The sequence below is a fragment of the Centropristis striata genome, chromosome 6 (genome assembly GCF_030273125.1).
Source record: "Centropristis striata isolate RG_2023a ecotype Rhode Island chromosome 6, C.striata_1.0, whole genome shotgun sequence".
NCBI lineage: Eukaryota > Metazoa > Chordata > Actinopteri > Perciformes > Serranidae > Centropristis > Centropristis striata.
In genome coordinates, this window is record NC_081522.1 from 38898487 (window position 1) to 38921791 (window position 23305).

Here is a 23305-nt window from a genome sequence, read left to right on the forward strand (position 1 = left end):
TAAACTCAACTGGTTGTTTCTGTCTCATTAAGGTAACAAAGAGGCGTAGATATCTATGAAACACAAGCTTTTATCTTGCTGAAACTTCTACTATTTCTACTTCAGGAGCAGAGATCAACCCATTCAACAAACAGAACATTTTACTCAGTCAGATACGATTTCTAAATGCTGGAGGCGACACTGTTCTGTGCATTATTTGGGTAAATAAAATAGTTCTATACGTACCTCAGCCTACTGTTTATTACGTTTAAGACTGTGGGACATTTAAAATGTAATTTCAGTGTGCCCAGGGCCGCCCCTTCCTACACGCAGAACACGCACAGTGCGTAGGGCCCCGCGATCCAATAGGGGCCCCGTTTTGCACAAAGGATGCGCATATGCACAGTCGTGGGGCACGCTACTAGATCAGCTGTCAGCGAGGCAGGAGAAGAGAGAAAAGAGACCTGATTGACAGCAATCGATCTGACAAATCACTGGTCAGATGCACTGAGTCAGGCGCAAGCAAGAGGGGAAAAAAAGCAAAACAAGAGGAAACTCGTGCTTCTCTCGAAGGTGGGTATTTGTTGAAGTTAGTGCTGGCGCCGTTAACGCCGTTAATGTCCGTTAACGATGTTAATGGTGTTAACGGCCCAGCACTAGTAAAAATGTCAAACTTTGTGGCATAAGCAGCACTAAAGCTCCATGTACAGCTGCTGCTGCTACTCCAGAGGTAGCAGAGAGAATCTAGCCTCCAGTCCATTCAGCTAGAGTCTAGATGTGGCTGTGGTCTGGAGATGAAAGTCATTCTCCAGCAGCCCTTACCATTTATTAAATGTCTTGTTAACACCTTTGTCTGCATATACATTCACCTCTGTTGTAAGGCAGTGGTAAATTTATCAGTTGTTGGCCGTATTTTCGGCTAAAGTTTATAATCTATTTTATCACCACACAAGGATTTGGCTAATGTTATTGTAATGGATGTAAAATGTCGCCATCTGTTGGCGAATTTAATCTATGACAGGCAGCTTTGGAGGAGATATTAGAGATAAATATTGATAGAAATGAGTGTATTTGATACTTTTGTTGACAGAAGGAACTAAATTTGAATGTAGCTACATTTTGAAATATCAGTCTGTTTGGTACTGAATTAGTATGTTTTATTAGGATTGTAGTAGTAGCCTATATAATAATAATAATAATAATAATGATAATAATGACAATAATAGTAATAGTAGCATTATAATCGATTATAATAGATACTACTAATATAGTACACATATTAGTATTAGCAAGAACGTTTAAGTGGCCTGGCTATTATAAGCACCAACTCATAATTGGCACAGCAGCTGTCATATGACGACCGCATTGATGACTTTGCATCCAGAAAATGCAGACGTGTGCATCTGTAAAAGGCACACATGCTTGTTTTGCACTCTTTCAGTGCCTGAAAGACTCAAGGGTCTGACTGTTAGTTTTTTGTAGACACAAGTTGAAGTTACTGTTAATTTTTAATTCTTCTTTGTTACTCAGATTTAGGCCCGAAGACATTTTTTTGCTTAGGGCCCCATTTTGGTCAGGGGCAGCCCTGAGTGTGCCACCCTTCCACAGTCTGTGCCACAAGCATGCCCCCCCCCAAGAAGAAAATCATAGACCCGCCCCTGCATCCATCCATCCATCTATCTATCTATCTATCTATCTATCTATCTATCTATCTATCTATCTATCTGTCTGTCTGTCTGTCTGTCTGTCTGTCTGTCTGTCTGTCTGTCTGTCTGTCTGTCTGTCTGTCTGTCTGTCTGTCTGTCTGTCCGTCCGTCCGTCCGTCCGTCCGTCCAGAGGCGTGGCCACCGGAGCCACCAGAGCTGCCAATCAGTTTGTCCGAGTCGATTTTCAACAATATGCAGGATGCACCAAAGAAGAAGAAGTACTCTGCTCCGGTCGCACTACAACTCTCATTCAGATTTGCACTTAGCTTGAACTAGATTACCTTAAAAGAAGAAAAAGAGGGGAAGTAAACAGTCACTCACCATGTATAGTGTTAAATAATTTGCAAATGTTTAAAATAAGTTGATAATTAAGTCATATCTAGAGTTAGCACACTGCGCTAGCTTAGCAATCAATCAATATCTTCAATTGAAGTCTATGGAAACATTAGCCTGCGCCGGTCAAGGAGGAAAAAAACAAAGGTTACAGCAACCCCAAGCTAGACTAATGGACTATAAAGACACACTGTGTGCGAGCATATTGAGTATGTTTGTGTATAAAATACAACTGTGGAGGTTTTTTTAGATCATCTGGGATTCAGGCTGTGACTCCAGCAAACTGTTAACTGTGGTTAGCCTGGCCGTGTGTCACTCAAGACTGTCAGCCAATCAGAAGAAAGGCTCATGAATATTAATGAGACAGGCCCAAAATGATCTGAGCTGCAGAAGGAGGCTGAGAGAGCAGATGAACAACTGAACTCAGATCATTTTTAGAATGTAAAACTACAAATGTATCTCCTTTTAGGTGTCAAAACAACACCACAAAGGTGAACAATATGGAGCTTTAAAAGTTAAAACACATTTTATCTTGCATACTTTAAATTACTTTGGTTATTTGAGTTGACAGAAGTCAGCAGTGATACAGGAAGGACTCTGAAGAAAAGGATCCTTGACACTTTGTTCAACTCTCGTTTACAACAGAGCTCATTTCTCTTTTAAACTCACTGCTCATTTCAACTTTTAGCAGGAAAACTCTTCTGAGTCAATAGTTAAACATTAAGACAATAGATTAGAGTTTTCTCAGTTTTTTGACTTCACAAAGATTTACAAGTTTAGTAGCATGTATATGTGTCAGAAAAGTGTCTGTAATAAATAATTTTATGAACTAAGAGCACAAACCAAATCTTGGCTGTAAAAGCAACAAGTGATAGAAAACTCTGACCTTTGAACTTTCCTCATTAAAACAGCTTTTGTCGGAGAAATGAGAGACTGACTGACAAATGTTCTTCTGCTCTCAACATGAACAGTGAACTTTGTGTTGTTTCAGGAGGAGAACAGCCTCAGTTATATCTCATATTAGTCTCATCATTTATCCATCAGCTTTATATCAAACCCTGGAATTAAGACCAGAAGAAAATACTTTGTTTATGTTTGTTTATTGATTAAACAGTTTGTTCACACATCCCATCAGTGGAGTTTGTTAAATGATTTTGTTCAGTGATTTCTTGTACAGATTCACTTCATCCACACAATCAATTAGTTTGATCAGAATCTCAGAGATATACAAGATGATTATTTCCTTATTGATTATGAACATGATAATTATAGTTTTATAATACATCATAGAGCCTCATTTGTACTTAGATTATAACAGCAACATTTGGTCTAACAAACAAATAAATGAAGATATAATTCTAGTTTTTTTTTTACACATTTTCTTTGAATATCTGGAGCTTCCTCTTTTCAGACCCATGCAGTAAAAGAAAAACAACAACATACGAATATTCAACAAACATTTGGAGCTCAGAGACATTGATATTTTCATGCAGAGAAATATGAGTTGAGGTGAACAACAGTCATCATGAGCAGTGAAAGCCTCCGTGGCTCAACAGACACAGGAAGGAAAGTCAAACATTTACAGAACACCATTATTACAGATGTCAAAGCCCCGCCCATAATGTTTGATTGACAGCTGATCTCTGCAGAGAAGAAATGCCACAACGTTGAGCTCTCAGCAACAAACATGGAAAGAAATCAGTTTAAAGGTCCCATATTGTAGAAAACATGAGTTACAAGTCTTGTGATTATAAAGCAGGTGTTTTTGCAATAAAAATACTGTGAAAATATATTTTCTGACTGCTTCCTAAAAATCTGTCACTCAAAGAAGCTGCTCCTATAGGATATGGCAGTATCCACATTATCATGTCAGACTCCAAATCTGCAACCTGTAAGTGAACCAGTAATATATTTCATGTTTGAGTCAGAGGGAAGCATCATCAGGCTCTAACATGTAAAGTCTGAGAACATCTTCCTCAGCGGTGGCCATCGTCTTTTTGCATTCACCGGTGAATTTTACCGAGGCTGCAAACCGTTAACTGAGGTTAGCCTGGCCGTGTGTCAGTCAAGACTGTCAGCCAATCAAAAGAAAGGACCTTGAATATTAATGAGACAGAGATCTGTGTTGCTGGAGCTGCAGAAGGAGGCTGAGAGAGCAGATGAACAACTGATCTGAGATGGTTTTAGAAGGTAAAACCACAAATGTATATTCTTATAAAACACAACAAAGGTGAACAATATGGGAGCTGTACAAGTTAAAACACATTTTAACCTGCATCCTTTAAATTATTTTGGTTATTTGAGTTTACAGAACTCAGCAGTGTCTCCATTACTGATATAAAGCCGAAGTCCAGCATAGAGCGGCTGAGTGAACGTGGTCTGGACTCTGTGGAGGAGAGTCATGGTGTCAGAGACGCTGTAGAAGGACAGAATACCTGCTCTGTGATCCAGGTACACTCCCACTCTGGAGGAGTGAGGACCTGAGACGGGAGTGTTGATGTTGTTGTACATAAATGTAGAACTTTGTTTGCAACATTGTAATGACCAAGATTTGTCATTGCATCCAAATCTAGAGTCATTCCCCCCTCTGATGATGTTCTTGTATGAAGCTGCTACATCAACTCCACCCCCTCTCAACTCCACCTCCCAGTAACAACGTCCAGTCAGACTCTCTCTACTCAGGACCTGAATATATGAAGTGAATCTGTCTGGGTGACTTGGATAAGACTGATTATTACTCATGCATGTTGCTTTTCTGTTCCCCTCAGATAATAACAGCCGTGTGTGTGCTGTGTTTGGATCCAGTGTGATCTCACATGAATATTTTAAGAATCCAGCTCTGGTCGTGGGCTCTGCTGGTGAATCTGACAGTAAAACATCCACTTCAGTCAGTGTCAGTGAGAGCTTTGTCCATTCCTCTCTCAGGACGTCCTGTAGTTTGTCTCTGACTTCTGACACAGCCCATGTCACGTCCTCAAAGTAGCGCAGAGGACGGATCTGGATGCTGGATGTAGACTCTCTGAGTGCTGACAGTGAGGGGTAGCTGTGCAGAAACTGGTTGTGGTCCTCTGTGTGTGAGAGATTCTTCAGCTCAGCGTCTTTCCTCTTCAGCTCTCTGATCTCCTGCTGCAGCTTCTCCTCAAGCTCTTTGACTCGACTCACTTCAGTGTCCTGCTGGGATCTGACCTGCTGCTTCACCTCGGAGCTTCTTTTCTCCAAGAGACGGATCAGCTCAGTGAAGACCTTCTCACCATCCTCCACTGTTTTATCAGCGGAGCGATTGATGTTGTGCACCTCCTGTTGAAGCAGCTTCACATCTTTCTCTCTGTCCTGGATTCTCTGCTGGATGTTTTGTCGACTCACCTCCAGCTCTTTCTGCTTCTCCGTCCGTTCTGCTGCAGCTGAGACCGTGTCGTGGCCTTTATGTTCCTCCACAGAGCAGAGATAACAGATAGACTTCTGATCAGTACGGCAGAACATCTTCATCACCTCATCGTGACGAGAGCAGACGTTCTCCTGGAGCTTCTCGGAGGGCTCCACCAGCTTGTGTTTCTTAAATCTCGGTGATTCATAATGAGGCTGAAGGTGTTTCTCACAGTACGAGGCCAGACACTGCAGACAGGACTTGAAAGCTTTCAGTTTTCTCCCAGTGCAGACATCACAGGCCACATCTTCTGGTCCAGCATAGCAGAGGTCAGCAGGAGCAGCTGGGAGTCCGGTCTTCTTCAGCTCATCCACTAAAACTGCTAACATGGTGTTTTTCAGCAGGACAGGCCTCGGTGTGAACGTCTGTCTGCACTCAGGGCAGCTGTAGATTCCCTTTCTATCCTCTCCATCCCAGTGTGTTTTAATACACTTCATACAGTAGCTGTGTCCACAAGAAGTAGTCACCGGATCCTTCAGTAGATCCAGACAGATGGAACAAGAGAAAGTTTCCCGGTCCAGCTGAGCTCCTTTCTGCGCCATTTCACCTCTCAGTCACAACGACTGTCTGAGTTTCACTTCCTCATAAGTGAAACCGGTCTGAGCTCTGATCTGAACAACATGTGTGTGTGTGTGTGTGTGTGTGTGTGTGTGCAGTGACTCAGCAACATGTTGGTAACACCCATTTTCTAACTAGTCGATCTGAAGGGGAGGGAACCAGGAAACAGCAGGACAGAGTGGAGCTGGCTGTTTGAGAGCAGGAGAAGAGGGAGGGGTTGCTGTAACAAATCACTAGAGGATGATGTCATTGTGTGTACCTATCCTGTGTGTTTCAGTTTAAGGAAAGTGCTTTTCTGACTTAATATTATTTCAGACCAAACGTCATGCATGATTTCTTCAGGGACAGACAGTGATAGGGAGAGAGAAATGTTTTCCTTTTTCATGATAAATTGTATGGGTTTTTGTTTGTTTTTTGTCTTGTTTGTTTTTGTTGTTTTAAGTGTTTTGTTATAATCAAAGTTTTGTTGGTGTAGGCTACTGAAAATCAATTGTATGTGATGTCAGATTATTATTCTTATTGTTCAAGTAGGGGGCAGACAAACATAAGAAATGTTTTCTTCTTGCTGCTCCTTTCCAAACATGAAGGTGTAGAGTGTCTCTGTACACATTTTGTTGTCCACCTTCATGAAAGGAACAAAATAAATAAATAAATAAATAAAATAAAGGAAAAAAAGGCTGCAGGTAACGATGATCAAGGTATCAGTCAGTCTCAAACTCACACTTCACCTCTGCCAACAATCAAGAATTATTAAATCAATTCTGTTTTATTACTTTATGTGTATTTCAATAGTCTTTATTGTTGATCAATGGACGTGTGGTTGTTGTTTTTATGAGCTTATGGACTGTTGAATATCTATCCATCAAGTAGGAAGGAATAGGCTAGTAGTCTATAGCTATATATATATTTATAGAAGTTTAAATTAACTGAACAGGATATGTCCACAATGTCAAGAAAAGCAGCAGGATTACTTTAAAACTGATCACATTTGAATAAGTTCAGTTAATGTTATTCTTGTATTGATATTTTGAGTAACTGTTGCAACTTTTCCCAGGAACTTTGCATATTGATGAGGTTACAGGTCCATCATCTGCATTTCAGCATTCTGCAGGTGGGATAAATATTTAAGTCATAATGGATAACCCTAAGCAATTACATAAAAACAGTGTGTTTAAATATCTTCTTGATGCAATAATTTAATATTTCTTTCTATTATTTCTAGTATTTCTTTGAATATTTCCCACCAACTGGGTATTTGTTCTCTTTTCCTTTAAGATTTCACAAAGCCTCTACAAATAATTTATCAATGATGATCAAGTCTAGTGCATTAGTCAAACTGGAGAGCCAGCTTTTGTTCACAGGATTGTTTTTGAATTCAGTAACACTGAATTCTACATTGTTTATTATAAATTAAAAGTCATGTTTTATACATAGTCTAAAAATGTATTTCTTGTTCCCCTTCTTTCCAAGACATATCCTGGTGTCCAGCAGATGGACCAGCTCAGCCTCTCCTGAGGGTTTATCTACAGACTGTACAAGGATAGAAAGAAGCCTTCAACAGTTCATGGTTCAAGCTCTTCTCATGGTGGAGTACTCACTAAATCATGATTCTACATGTTGCTTTGCATTTGTTAAACGTTTAGTCCATCAACACCAAAACAGGCTCATTCAGCTGTTATAATCCTGTTTGTTAATAATGAACACAAACTGTCTCTAACTGTTATAAGTAATATTAGAGTGGCAATAAAGTTGCTCATAACTAAACTCAACTGGTTGTTTCTGTCTCATTAAGGTAACAAAGAGGCTTAGATATCTATGAAACACAAGCTTTTATCTTGCTGAAACTTCTACTATTACTACTTCAGGAGCAGAGATCAACCCATTCAAACAAACAGAACATTTTACTCAGTCAGATACGATTTCTAAATGCTGGAGGCGACACTGTTCTGTGCATTATTTGGGTAAATAAAATATTTCTATACGTACCTCAGCCTACTGTTTATTATGTTTAAGACTGTGGGACATTTAAAATGTAATTTCAGTGTGCCCAGGGCCGCCCCCGCCTACACGCAGAACACGCACAGTGCGTAGGGCCCCGCGATACAATAGGGGCCCCGTTTTGCACAAAGGATGCGCATATGCACAGTCGTGGGGCGCGCTACTAGATCAGCTGTCAGCGAGGCAGGAGAAGAGAGAAAAGAGACCTGATTGACAGCAATCGATCTGACAAATCACTGGTCAGATGCACTGAGTCAGGCGCAAGCAAGAGGGGAAAAAAAGCAAAACAAGAGGAAACTCGTGCTTCTCTCGAAGGTGGGTATTTGTTGAAGTTAGTGCTGGCGCCGTTAACGCCGCTAATGTCCGTTAACGATGTTAATGGTGTTAACGGCCCAGCACTAGTAAAAATGTCAAACTTCGTGGCATAAGCAGCACTAAAGCTCCATGTACAGCTGCTGCTGCTACTCCAGAGGTAGCAGAGAGAATCTAGCCTCCAGTCCATTCAGCTAGAGTCTAGATGTGACTGTGGTCTGGAGATGAAACTCATTCTCCAGCAGCCCTTACCATTTATTAAATGTCTAGTTAACACCTTTGTCTGCATATACATTCACCTCTGTTGTAAGGCAGTGGTAAATTTATCAGTTGTTGGCCGTATTTTCGACTTAAGTTTATAATCTATTTTATCACCACAAAAGGATTTGGCTAATGTTATTGTAATGGATGTAAAATGTCGCCATCTGTTGGTGAATTTAATCTATGACAGGCATCTTTGGAGGAGATATTAGAGATAAATATTGATAGAAATGAGTGTATTTGATACTTTTGTTGACAGAAGGAACTAAATTTGAATGTAGCTACATTTTGAAATATCAGTCTGTTTGGTACTGAATTAGTATGTTTTATTAGGATTGTAGTAGTAGCCTATATAATAATAATAATAATAATAATAATGATAATAATGACAATAATAGTAATAGTGGCATTATAATCGATTATAATAGATACTATTAATATAGTATACATATTAGTATTAGCAAGAACGTTTAAGTGGCCTGGCTATCATAAGCACCAACTCATAATTGGCACAGCAGCTGTCATATGACGACCTCATTGATGACTTTGCATCCAGAAAATGCAGACGTGTGCATCTGTAAAAGGCACACATGCTTGTTTTGCACTCTTTCAGTGCCTGAAAGACTCGAGGGTCTGACTGTTAGTTTTTTGTAGACACAAGTTGAAGTTACTGTTCATTTTTAATTCTTCTTTGTTACTCAGATTTAGGCCCGAAGACATTTTTTTGCTTAGGGCCCCATTTTGGTCAGGGGCAGCCCTGAGTGTGCCACCCTTCCACAGTCTGTGCCACAAGCATGCCCATGTGGCATTTTCAACAATATGCAGGATGCACCAAAGAAGAAGAAGTACTCTGCTCCAGTCGCACTACAACTCTCATTCAGATTTGCACTTAGCTTGAACTAGATTACCTTAAAAGAAGAAAAAGAGGGGAAGTAAACAGTCACTCACAATGTATAGTGTTAAATAATTTGCAAATGTTTAAAATAAGTTGATAATTAAGTCATATCTAGAGTTAGCACAGTGCTCTAGCTTAGCAATCAATCAATATAATCCATTGAAGTCTATGGAAACATTAGCCTGCGCCGGTCAAGGAGGAAAAAAACAAATGTTACAGCAACCCCAAGCTAGACTAATGCACTATAAAGACACACTGTGTGCGAGCATATTGTGTATGTTTGTGTGCACGTCTGTCACCTTTCAAACAAAAGTTACAAAGTGCTTCATAAAATACAAATGTGGAGGTTTTTTTAGATCATCTGTGATTCAGGCTGTGACTCTAACATGTAAAGTCTGAGAACATCTTCCTCAGCGGTGGCCGTCGTCTTTTTGCATTCACCGGTGAGTTTTAGTGAGGCTGCAAACTGTTAACTGGCCGTGTGTCACTCAAGACTGTCAGCCAATCAAAAGAAAGGCTCATGAATATTAATGAGACAGGCCCAAAATGATCTGAGCTGCAGAAGGAGGCTGAGAGAGCAGATGAACAACTGAACTCAGATCATTTTTAGAATGTAAAACTACAAATTTATCTCCTTTTAGGTGTCAAAACAACACCACAAAGGTGAACAATATGGGAGCTTTAAAAGTTAAAACACATTTTATCCTGCAACCTTTAAATTACTTTGGTTATTTGAGTTGACAGAAGTGATACAGGAAGGACTCTGAAGAAAAGCATCCTTGACACTTTGTTCAACTCTCGTTTACAACAGAGCTCATTTCTCTTTTAAACTCACTGCTAATTTCAACTTTTAGCAGGAAAACTCTTCTGAGTCAATAGTTAAACATTAAGACAATAGATTAGAGTTTTCTCCATTTTTGACTTCACAAAGATTTACAAGTTTAGTAGCATGCATATGTGTCAGGAATGTGTCTGTAATAAATCCTTTATGAACTAAGTGCACAAACCAAATCTTGGCTGTAAAAGCAACAAGTGATATAAAACTCTGACCTTTGAACTTTCCTCATTAAAACAGCTTTTGTCGGAGAAATGAGGGACTGACTGACAAATGTTCTTCTGCTCTCAACATGAACAGTGAACTTTGTGTTGTTTCAGGAGGAGAACGGCCTCAGTTATATCTCATATTAGTCTCATCATTTATTCATCAGCTTTATATCAAACCCTGGAATTAAGACCAGAAGAAAATACTTTGTTTATGTTTGTTTATTGATTAAACAGTTTGTTCACACATCCCATCAGTGAAGTTTGTTAAATGATTTTGTTCAGTGATTTCTTGTACAGATTCACTTCATCCACACAATCAATTAGTTTGATCAGAATCTCAGAGATATACAAAATAACAATGATTATTTCCTTATTGATTATGAACATGATAATTATAGTTTTATAATACATCATAGAGCCTCATTTGTGCTTTGATTATAACAGCAACATTTGGTCTAACAAACAAATAAATGAAGATATAATTCTATTTTTTTTTTTACACATTTTCTTTGAATATCTGGAGCTTTCTCTCTTCAGACCCATGCAGTAAAAGAAAAACAACAACATACGAATAATCAACAAACATTTGGAGCACAGAGACATTGATATTTTCATGCAGAGAAATATGAGTTGAGGTGAACAACAGTCATCATGAGCAGTGAAAGCCTCCGTGGCTCAACAGTCACAGGAAGGAAAGTCAAACATCTACAGAACAACATTTTCAGATGTCAAAGCCTCGCCCATAATGTTTGATTGACAGCTGATCTCTGCAGAGAAGAAATGCCACAACGATGAGCTCTCAGCAACAAACATGGAAAGAAATCAGTTTAAAGGTCCCATATTGTAGAAAAACACGAGTTACAAGTCTTGTGATTATAAAGCAGGTGTAGTTGCAATAAAAAATACTGTGAAAATATATTTTCTGACTGCTTCCTAAAAATCTGTCACTCAAAGAAGCTGCTCCTATAGGATACGGCAGTATACACATCATCATGTCCGACTCCAAATCTGCAACCTGTAAGTGAACCAGTAATATATTTCATGTTTGAGTCAGAGGGAAGCATCATCAGGCTCTAACATGTAAAGTCTGAGGACATCTTCCTCAGCGGTGGCCATCCTCTTTTTACAATCACCGGTGAGTTTTACCGAGGCTGCAAACTGTTAACTGTGGTTAGCCTGGCTGGGTGTCACTCAAGACTGTCAGCCAATCAAAAGAAAGGGTCATGAATATTAATGAGACAGAGATCTGAGTTGCTGGAGCTGCAGAAGGAGGCTGAGAGAGCAGATGAACAACTGATCTGAGATGATTTTAGAAGGTAAAACCACAAATGTATATTCTTATAAAACACAACAAAGGTGAACAATAAGGGAGCTGTACGAGTTAAAACACATTTTAACCTGCATCCTTTAAATTATTTTGGTTATTTGAGTTTACAGAACTCAGCAGTGTCTCCAAAACTGTGATAAAACCGAAGTCCAGCGTAGAGCGGCTGAGTGAACGTGGTCTGGACTCTGTGGAGGAGAGTCATGGTGTCAGAGACGCTGTAGAAGGACAGAATACCTGCTCTGTGATCCAGGTACACTCCCACACTGGAGGAGTGAGGACCTGAGACAGGAGTGTCGATGTTGTTGTACATAAATGTATTTTTGTTGTTGGAACATTGTAATGACCAAGATTTGTCATTGCGTCCAAATCCAGAGTCATACGACCCCGACCCTCTGCTTATATTGTTGTATGAAGCTGCTACTTCAACTACACCCCCTCCCCACTCCACCTCCCAGTAACAACGTCCAGTCAGACTCTCTCTACTCAGGACCTGACACCATTCAGTGAATCTGTCTGGGTGACTTGGATAAGACTGATCATTACTCATGAACGTTGCTTTTCTGTTCCCCTCAGATAATAACAGCCGTGTGTTTGCTGTGTTTGGATCCAGTGTGATCTCACATGAATATTTTAAGAATCCAGCTCTGGTCGTGGGCTCTGCTGGTGAATCTGACAGTAAAACATCCACTTCAGTCAGTGAGAGCTTTGACCATTCCTCTCTCAGGACGTCCTGTAGTTTGTCTCTGACTTCTGACACAGCCGCTGTCACGTCCTCAAAGTAGCGCAGAGGACGGATCTGGATGCTGGATGTAGACTCACTGAGTGCTGACAGTGAGGGGTAGCTGTGCAGAAACTGGTTGTGGTCCTCTGTGTTTGAGAGATTCTTCAGCTCAGCGTCTTTCCTCTGCAGCTCTCTGATCTCCTGCTGCAGCTTCTCCTCAAGCTCTTTGACTCGACTCACTTCAGTTTCCTGCTGGGATCTGACCTGCTGCTTCACCTCGGAGCTTCTTTTCTCCAAGAGACGGATCAGCTCGGTGAAGACCTTCTCACCATCTTCCACTGTTTTATCAGCGGAGCGATTGATGTTCTGCACCTCCTGTTGAAGCAGCTTCACATCTTTCTCTCTGTCCTGGATTCTCTGCTGGATGTTTTGTCGACTCACCTCCAGCTCTTTCTGCTTCTCCGTCCGTTCTGCTGCAGCTGAGACCGTGTCGTGGCCTTTATGTTCCTCCACAGAGCAGAGATAACAGATACACTTCTGATCTGTACGGCAGAACATCTTCATCACCTCATCGTGACGAGAGCAGATGTTCTCCTGCAGCTTCTCGGAGGGCTCCACCAGCTTGTGTTTCTTAAATCTCGGTGATTCATAATGAGGCTGAAGGTGTTTCTCACAGTACGAGGCCAGACACTGCAGACAGGACTTGAAAGCTTTCAGTTTTCTCCCAGTGCAGACATCACAGGCCACATCTTCTGGTCCAGCATAGCAGAGATCAGCAGAAGCAGCTGGGAGTCCGGTCTTCTTCAGCTCATCCACTAAAACTGCTAACATGGTGTTTTTCAGCAGGACAGGCCTCGGAGTGAACGTCTGTCTGCACTCAGGGCAGCTGTAGATTCCCTTTCTATCCTCTTCATCCCAGTGTGTTTTAATACACTTCATACAGTAGCTGTGTCCACATGTAGTCGCCACCGGATCCTTCAGTAGATCCAGACAGATCGAACAAGAGAAAGTTTCCCGGTCCAGCTGAGCTCCTTTCTGCGCCATTTCACCTCTCAGTCACAACGACTGTCTGAGTTTCACTTCCTCATAAGTGAAACAGGTCTGAGCTCTGATCTGAACAACATGAGTGTGTGTGCAGTGAGTCACCACCATGTTGGTAACACCCATTTTCAAACTCGTAGATCTGAAGGGGAGGGAACCAGGAAACACGTGGACAGAGTGGAGCTGGCTGTTTGAGAGCAGGAGAAGAGGGAGGGGTTGCTGTAACAAAGCACTAGAGGAGGTCAGACCATCTTTTTTATTCTTATTGTTCAAGTAAGGGGCAGACAAATATAAGAAATGTTTTCTTCTTGCTGCTCCTTTCCAATCATGAAGGTGTAGAGTGTCTCTGTACACATTTTGTTGTCCACCTTCATGAAAGGAACAAAATAAATAAAATAAAGGAAAAAAAGGCTGCAGATAACGATGATGAAGGTATCATTCACTCTCAAACTCACACTCCACCTCTGCCACACAACAATCAAGAATTATTAAATAAATTCTGTTTTATTACTTTATGTGTATTTCAATAGTCTTTATTGTTGATGAGTGGACGTGTGGTTGTTGTTTTTATGAGCTTATGGACAGTTGAATATCTATCTGTCAAGTAGGAAGGAATAAGCTAGTACACTGTAAAAAAAGATAAACTATAGCTACTCAATAAAATTGAGGCAACAGATTGCATGCAATAATTTCAATTAAATCTAACTCCCGGCACATTACAAGTTCAGTTAATAACAACTTAACAGGAAGTGCCTGTCAATTAAAAACGGACTACCAGTAATTCTATTGTGTTGGATTCATTCAGAATTATCTTGATTTAGAATTACATACACATACAGATTATATTTAATGTGATCAAAATAAGTAGATTCCATCTCAAACATTTTTATATTAAAGTTACTTAAACAACTGCCTCAATACCAAGGTCGCATTTATATTTAATACATTTTATCAAATTTTATTAGCAGGACCATCATTTGCATTTCAGCATTCTGCAGGTGGGGGCAGGTTTTCAGCAATAACCCCCTCACTTGATGATTGTCCAAAAGCATTTGTAATTTGTTGTAAGGAATGAGAAACTGTTACTATGATGAGCACTAATGACTAAATGTTGTGGAGGTTGAACGAACTGTTAACCCTGTGGAGTCTCCAAAAGCTCCAAATAATCCAGACTTGTTGCCTCCATCAGACTAGAAAACAAAGCAGCGTGGAGCCCTACTGTAAATTTACCTCTAAAGTTCTGGCTGTAAACTCCATGAGGCCAGTTTCAGTTTGATGATGATATACCAAGTAAAACTGGAGACAAGCTCAAATAGATTTAGTATCAAATGATAGAACTGGATGGAACCCTCTTATATGGTAGATTTGACACCTTTGTTCACATTTGCAACATTTAAAGTTCTTTATTGAGCATGATAGTGTTTTTAAAGTTTAAAAAAAAGGTTCAAAATCACATTTTATGTTGGACTAAAGGACTAAAAAGACACAAAATAACCAAAAAAATACACACAATGACTAAAAAAAGACACAAAAAGACACAAAATGACTAAAAAAAATACACACAATGACCAAAAAAAAGACACAAAATGACCAAAAAAGACACAAGACACAAAATGACCAAAAAAAGACACAAAAGACACAAAATGACAAAAAAAAGACACAAAATGACAAAAAAAAGACACAAGATGACTAAAAGACACAAAATGACTTAAAAAAATACACAAAAAGACACAATATGACTAAAAAAAGACACAAAATGACCAAAAAAAGACACAAAATGACAAAAAAAGGACACAAAATGACTAAATGACAAAATGACAAAATGACACAAAATGACTAAAATGAGACACAAAATGACAAAAAAAGACACAAAATGACTAAAAAAGACACAAAATGACAAAAAAAGACACAAAATGACTAAAAAATGACACAGAATGACCAAAAAAAGACACAAAATGACCAAAAAAAGACACAAAATAACTAAAAAAAAAAAAAGACATAACAACAGACACAAAATGACCAAAAAAGACACAAAAAGACACAAATAACCAAAAAAGACACAAAATGACTTAAAAAGACATGAAAAGACATGCAAATGATTAAAAAATGGACAAAATAGCCCTTTAAGGCTCCATAGAGTTAATAGTGATGTGAGAAATGCACCAAAGCGACTGAGAAAAACTGTATTTTGTGTGATGTCGCGTCCAGCCAGCAGGCGGCGCCTCCGCTGGTATTTGACAGTTGAACGATTCCTTTTGAAATAACACACGAAGAAGAAAACGAGCCAATCAGACGCGGAGTTGAGGAGAGACGTCCAGGCATGTTCAGGCTGAACACGTGCTGCAGATGGAGGTAAAGAACAAGATGTTTTATCTTTTTAATAGTAAATTATATTATTCTGTCTGTTGTCAACATGTTTATCTGTTTGTTTCAGTCTTATAAGAGATATTTTTCTCTGTCGAATGATGTTTATTTTATTCTGTGTCGTGTCTTTCTTCTAGCTAAATGTCAGTCTGTTTTCTAGAACTGACGCCAGACTCCGTTCAGATTTCTGACAGTTAAAGTTTAATTTGGCTACAGACAAAGTAAAGTACAATAACAAACACGATTTACAACTTTTTCTGAACAATTCGTGTTCAGTGTTTAATTCGGCTTAATTTAAACTCAACAATCTCGTCTGAATTAATAATTGTGAGCTATTTTTAGCGACGCTTTGTGACACGCTGCTCAAACGGCCTGCCTGAAAAGACACGTTGTAGGTAAACGAGAGTTATGCAGATCTTCTGTTCAACTATATATTATATTTACAGTCATGTGTTTGTTTTTACCGCCGAAGTTTAGCAATAGTTAAATACTAGCTCGGCTTTTTAAGCGAGTCAATAAACATAAAATACCGGAATTTTGAATGGAGTTTGGTGGCAAGTCAGTTAGAACAGCATGGGTCGTTACTTTAGAATATCTGGGAATAATAATAATAGGAATAATAATGCCTTTCTGGCATTTCACACACTTTATTAATTAACCCTATAAAGCCAAGTCTATCATATTAGATACAGTTATTTTTGAGACCTCTACATCATCAAAAACCTGATGTATACATGTGTTGAAGATAAACAAACTGAGCAACAAATTGCACAAAAATACCAGATGTAGCAAAAATGATATGCAGGTTCCACGAGTGGATCAGTCATTGCTGCATTAAAAAACTTCATATCAGCAGATGTATGATGTTGTGTTATATGGAAAAAATATGTATTTTGCATGTTTGAGGAAAAAGGAAAAGTCAAAGTCTTAATAGGTTAAATATGTTAGGGTTTATATGTTTTTGTTAGTTCGAGAAAAACAATCTGTGAGCAACAAATTGCACAAAAAGACCTGATGTATCAAATATGATACAAATTAGAATTCATATATGCAATTTATTTATTTCTTAAAATTCGTCAGCAGGTTAATAAGCACTCAGTTTTTACAAAAATTGAATTTTCTGGCAATTATTTCATGGTTCAGGCTTTATAGGGTTAACTTAACATTATTGGAGATATATTAAGTACTTGATATTGCTGTAAAATTAATTAAATAAACAAGATATTTTGCCGTTTTCTTGATTTAAAAATTGTCGTGTTGTGATGTGTTGCTGTCAATCACCTGCTGCCATTTAAAATCTTTATTTCTGCACAACCAAGTCTGAGAAATATTATATAGGTTGTAGTATAAAGTAGTTATTTTATTATTATTATTATTATTATTATTTGAATTGTTCCAAATGGTTTTATCATCCAAACGTGATCTTAGAAGCAGTGTAATTTGATGCATGTTGCTGTCACATTGCATGTACACACACTCCAGATACACGTTTCACACACACACACACACACACACACACACACACACACACACACACACACTCTCTCTCTCTCTCTCTGAGGTAAGGTTATGTAACAGCCCCAGTGGTAAAAAGAGACTGTGCTTCCTTTTTATCAGAGCAAATATGTTGATTTTTAAGATTAAATCCTGAATATTAGTGACCACCAACTAGGGCTGGGCGATATATCGATATAAAAAAATATATCGGGATATTTTTAAATTGTGATATGGAATTAGACCATATCACATATATCGATATAGTTTTAAAAAAAAGTATTTCTTTATATGTAAATGTTGCCCTTACTAGGGTTTGTCATATTTAGTTCTTTTGTAATTTTCCTTGTTTGTCATATAAATATATTCATTTCAGAAAAAGATTGGCCTATTTTATTTCATAGGCTATTTTTATTTAAGATATTTTCGTATTTAAATGTGCACTTTACGGAGCTTTGATTTAAAAAAAAAAAAAACTTAAATAAACAGTTTCAATAAAGTAGGGCTGGGCGATATATCGATATATTTTTAAATGCGATATGGAATTAGACCTTATCGCATATATCGATTTAGTTCAAATTTGCACACTGATCCTTGCTCCAGGCAAGCTGCGGCTTTTATTTAAGATATTTTTTTTTATTTAAATGTGCACTTCATGAAGCTTTGATTTTAAAAAAGGTACTCCTGTTGTTACAGATAGATAGATAGATAGATAGATAGATTACTTTATTCATCCCTGAAGGGAAATTCGGTTGTCACAGCAGTCCGGTATTCAAGTACAATAAAATACAATAGAATAAAATACTGAGGTAGCTTAAATAAAAACAACAATAGAAAAAAAACACAGAATAGAACAAGGACACATAAGAAGTTAAGAAAGAACATCAGTTGGTAGGATGGTTGGCAAGATGATGGTAATAATTAAACTGGTGATATGATGCAACAATGCTATAGTGACTAGACGGTATATAATAATAATAATAATAATAATAATAATAATAGTACAGTATATAATGTATATAATATGTAATAATAGATAATAAACAATATAAAAATAAAATGAAAATGAAAAATATAAATAAAGTAATTATAAGTAAAATAATATGATATATAATAATAATAGTAATAATAATAATATATAGAGTATTTATGTTCACTTCAATAAACAGTTTCAATAAAACTACTTGTGACATGTCATATTTGGCTTTGACTGAACATTTGCTCTCACTTTGTGATAAAAATATCAGGATATATATCGTATATGGATATTCAATATAAATAAATTTAAAAAATAAATAAATAAATTCAATATATTTTTAAATGCGATATGGAATTAGACCTTATCGCATATATCGATTTAGTTCAAATTTGCACACTGATCCTTGCTCCAGGCAAGCTGCAGCTTTTATTTAAGATATTTTTTTTTAATTTAAATGTGCACTTCATGAAGCTTTGATTTTAAAAAAGGTACTCCTGTTGTTACAGATAGATAGATAGATAGATTACTTTATTCATCCGCGAAGGGAAATTCGGTTGTCACAGCAGTCCGGTATTCAAGTACAATAAAATACAATAGAATAAAATACTGAGGTAGCATAAATAAAAACAACAATAGAAAAAAACACAGAATAGAACAAGGACACTTAAGAAGTTAAGAAAGAAGATCAGTTGGTAGGATGGATGGCAAGATGATGGTAATAATTAAACTGGTGATAAGATGGCAACGATGCTATATTGACTAGACGGTATATAATAATAATAATAATAATAATAGTACAGTATATAATATGTAATAATAGATAATAAACAATATAAAATGAAAAATATAAATAAAGTAATTATAAGTAAAATAATATGATATATAATATATAATAATAATAGTAATAATAATAATGTATACAGTATTTATGTTCACATCAATAAAACTACTTGTGACATGTCATATTTGGCTTTGACTGAACATTTGCTCTCACTTTGTGATAAAAATATCAGGATACATATCGTATATTGATATTCAGCCTAAATATATCAGGATATGGCTTTTGGTCCATGTTGCCCAGCCGTACCACCAACTTAATTTTTGTCCTAATTTTGATTATTTTATTGTTTTGTTTCCTCAGAAAATGACGTGTGACGATGTCCGAGTGGTCCAGAAGACATAAATCCTCTCGGGGTCTCTTCAGTAACTCCAGGTTTCTGTGTAAGCGTTCTCTGATGCTGAGAACCCTGCAGAGCGCCAGAACCAGAAAGAACCAGCAGCAGCAGAGGACGGAGATCAGCACCATGAAGAGGAAACCCTCCGACGGCCACGTCGAGCCTCTGGACACATTCAAACAGGTCAAAAAGACCAAACCTAACAAACTGAAGCAGGAGAGAGAGCCAGCTGTGACCTCTGACCCCCGGAGCTCTGGTCCTGACCCCGGTCCCTCTGAGGCGGCCCTCGGGGACCGCTGGGAGGTGGACAGCGGGTTCTGCTCGGAGACGAGTCCTCCGGCCAGCGGGCGCAGCTCGCCGTGCCTCGGCCCCGCCCCCGCCACGACCAGCACCTCGGTGGTGGCGTTGGACTGTGAGATGGTGGGGACGGGGCCCGGGGGGCGCTGCAGCGAGCTGGCCCGCTGCAGCATCCTGGATTACCACGGTAACGTCCTCTATGATGAATACGTGCGGCCCTGTCAGCCCGTCACCGACTACCGCACACGATGGAGCGGCATCAGGAGCCACCACCTGCTCAACGCCACGCCCTTCAGCCAGGCACGCCACCAGGTAGGCACGCCACGCCAGTTCTATCTTTAATTAACTCTGCTTCTTTAAAAACTTATTTTTTTTTAAGTCAGCTTCAGCTGTAAATTTACATCTACAGGTGCATCTCCAAAAAAGACACAGAATTACCAAAAAAGACAAAATTGTCAAAAAAAAAGACACAAAATTACTAAAAAAGACACAAAATTACAAAAAAAAAGACAGAATTGCCAAAAAAGACCCTTTTTTGTTTTTTAAAGACACAAAATTACCAAAAAAACCCCCACAATTACCAAAAAAATACACAAAATTACAAAAAAGACAGAATTACCAAAAAAAGACACAAAATTGTTTCAAAAAAGACACAATTGTTTCAAAAAAGACACAAAATTACAAAAAAAAGACAGAATTGCCAAAAAAGACCCTTTTTAAAAAAAAAAAAAGACACAAAATTACCAAAAAACCCCCACAATTACCAAAAAAATACACAAAATTACAAAAAAAGACAGCATTATTAAAAAAGACACAGAATTACCAAAAAAAGACACAAAATTATTTAAAAAAAGACACAATTGTTTTTTAGAAAAGGACACAAAATTATTTTTAAAAAATACGCAAAATTACCAAAAACAGTAATTAAAGGGACCTTCCACACACAACACGGTAAAGTGCCATTCATATAAAACTCACATTAAACTTTCATATCAAGGTGGGGGCCACAAGATATCGTCACGAGGGCTGCAATTGGCCCACGGGCCGCCAGTTTGAGACCTATGATGTACATTAATAGAGAAAACAGTGTTATTAATCTGTTGGCAGGAGTCACTTTGCTCAGGAAATATGTGGAACCTGAACCTGTTCTGCAGGTTAAATAAGTCTCGCGTCTGTGGAATATTTCAGATTCCTTCCATACGTCTTTACATTTTAAAGATGTAAACATGATGATTCAGGTCTGAATCCGTCCTGATCCTGATCCTGATCCTGTTTCTCTCCTGTAGATCCTCAGGATCCTGGAGGGTAAAGTGGTGGTGGGTCACTCCGTCTACAACGACTTCCAGGTTCTGGACCTGGTCCACCCGGGTCACATGGTCCGGGACACCTGCACCACCCGCCACCTGAGCCGGCTGGCCGGTTTCCCCCGGCAACGCTGCTCCTCCCTCAAAACGCTGAGCAGCAAACTGCTGAACAGGAAGATCCAGGTGAGATTCACACTCTAAATAATTATATCTGCTAGAAATGATGTTTAGTGTAAATATCTGTCCAGTAAGATCGACTCATCCCTGTTTTATCTCACATAATAAATACTTAATAAACATTTACAACATGGCATTTAGTAGTTTTTAATGAAAACCTTATTTATCATAAAGAGTTTTTGTAGTTTAGTTTTAAAGATACTTTAACCATCTGAACCACTGAGCAGTTATAGAGATTTTTCTTCATGTTTTCCTCTCTGTCCTTGTTTTTCACTGAAATATATAAATCTATAAGTCCTGCAGCTCTACATGTCTTTGTGCAGAATAACACAGAAAGGAAAATACAATTTGAAATTCTTTGACAGCTCCTTTTTTTATTGCAATAAAATAGAATATATACATATAAACATGTTACCAATATTGTAAAAAAAAAGAAAAAGAATTGTGGGTCTCCAAATATTACATAGTTTAATAGAACATATTGAAGTATTGTCATGATTCCAGCCTCTCCTGTCCTCTCCTCTCTGCTCTGTGTAAACAGATTTTCAGTTAATATTTGTCACGTGACCGTTTGTTCGATCGTTTTTTACCAGAAATAAAGTGTTTGCACTAACCAGATCCTGTTAGAAACATTAAATTCTGCTCCTCAGAGAACAGGAGAGGTTGTTTACACAGAGCAGAGGGGAGAGGACAGGAGAGGCTGGAAACACGAGAATAAGAGAACAATATGTGGAGAAAACTGTTTTTTACAAGATTCATGAAGTATTATAAATAGTATAAGTATATATAAATTCCATTTTATTCAAATTTTAAACTGATTTATCAGAGAAATTCAACTTGTTTTTTCTTTCTTTTCTGGTTTCTGTCATTTTAACTGTGTTATTCTGCACAAAGACTGTTTGAGTTGTTCTCATTGTGCTGATTCCACAGAGCTGCAGGACTCGCTCTATAGATTTATAGAGAATATTTAATATAATTTAATATATTGTATTGAAATACAAGGACACAGAGAGGAGAATGTGACAGGGGCAAAAAAACGCTCTGAAATGGTCAACAAAACCGTTTCTAAACAGAAGGTTTCCCCCCAATTAAAATGTGTATATCTAATCCAGTGTGGCGTGTTGTTGACTTGTTGTTGTTGTTGTTGTTGTTGTTGTGGTGGTGGTGCAGGCGGGGCGTGGAGGCCACTGCTCGGTGGAAGACGCCCTCGCTGCTCTGGATCTCTACAAGCTGGTGGAGGGCGAGTGGGAGCGAGAGCTGCAGGACAAACTGCAGGACGAGGACGCTCCGTCAGAGCCGAGCTTCGCCTCCTCCACACACTACATGCAGGACGAGTACTGGCCCGATGATGTCACCGCCCTCAGCCAATGAGAGCAGAGCATTCACGACGTACCTCAGATCAATAATGTGACTGTAAATCAAGTCTGGATGGAAAAAAAGTGATGCAACAAAATGCAAAACGAGTCGTTTTTGGAGGGAGAATATCACTTCAGGAGGGATTATTATTGCCCAAATAAGAACTCTAACTTATTACTTTTTAACATGTTAAACATGGTTGAACTTCATATCAGCACATTTTCTGCTGTGTTCAGATATTTATACATATCTGACAGACTTGACTCTATTTATAAGATGCTCTTAAAGTTTGTAATGTATAATAAATATTAGGAGTTCTCACACAGTATCTGCTCTTACTTGAAAGGCAAAGTGTAACTGTTTAAGGCCACAGCAGCAGATCATTTATTGTAAAACAACTGTATTTTCCAGTTGAAACGAGCTGCAGAGTTTCAGCTTTTAAAAATGTTTTTTCTATCTCCAAACAAGAAGAGAAACACATTTTAAAACTGGTTCAACCTGCAGCGGTTACCTCTGTGTTTATGGCCTTAAAGGTTTTATTATATTGTGACTATTGTGAA

General features: G+C 38.3%; 3 protein-coding genes across 3 annotated transcripts; 1 reads left to right on the plus strand and 2 right to left on the minus strand.

The window, feature by feature from the left end:
* Window positions 1–2864: 2864 nt before the first annotated feature.
* Window positions 2865–6035, minus strand: LOC131973354 (E3 ubiquitin/ISG15 ligase TRIM25-like). Its single transcript, XM_059335332.1, has one exon. The coding sequence runs from the start codon at window positions 5982–5984 to the stop codon at window positions 4314–4316; it is 1671 nt and encodes a 556-aa protein (XP_059191315.1). The 5' UTR covers window positions 5985–6035; the 3' UTR covers window positions 2865–4313.
* Window positions 6036–11062: 5027 nt separating this feature from the next.
* LOC131973368 (tripartite motif-containing protein 16-like) lies at window positions 11063–13632 on the minus strand. Its single transcript, XM_059335354.1, has one exon. The coding sequence runs from the start codon at window positions 13600–13602 to the stop codon at window positions 11932–11934; it is 1671 nt and encodes a 556-aa protein (XP_059191337.1). The 5' UTR covers window positions 13603–13632; the 3' UTR covers window positions 11063–11931.
* Window positions 13633–15766: 2134 nt separating this feature from the next.
* On the plus strand, window positions 15767–22849 carry isg20 (interferon stimulated exonuclease gene). The gene is made up of 4 exons (XM_059335355.1): window positions 15767–15951; window positions 19578–20220; window positions 21195–21395; window positions 22560–22849. Exons 2-4 carry the CDS (start codon window positions 19594–19596, stop codon window positions 22758–22760), a joined length of 1029 nt encoding a protein of 342 aa, XP_059191338.1. The 5' UTR covers window positions 15767–15951; window positions 19578–19593; the 3' UTR covers window positions 22761–22849.
* Window positions 22850–23305: the final 456 nt, after the last annotated feature.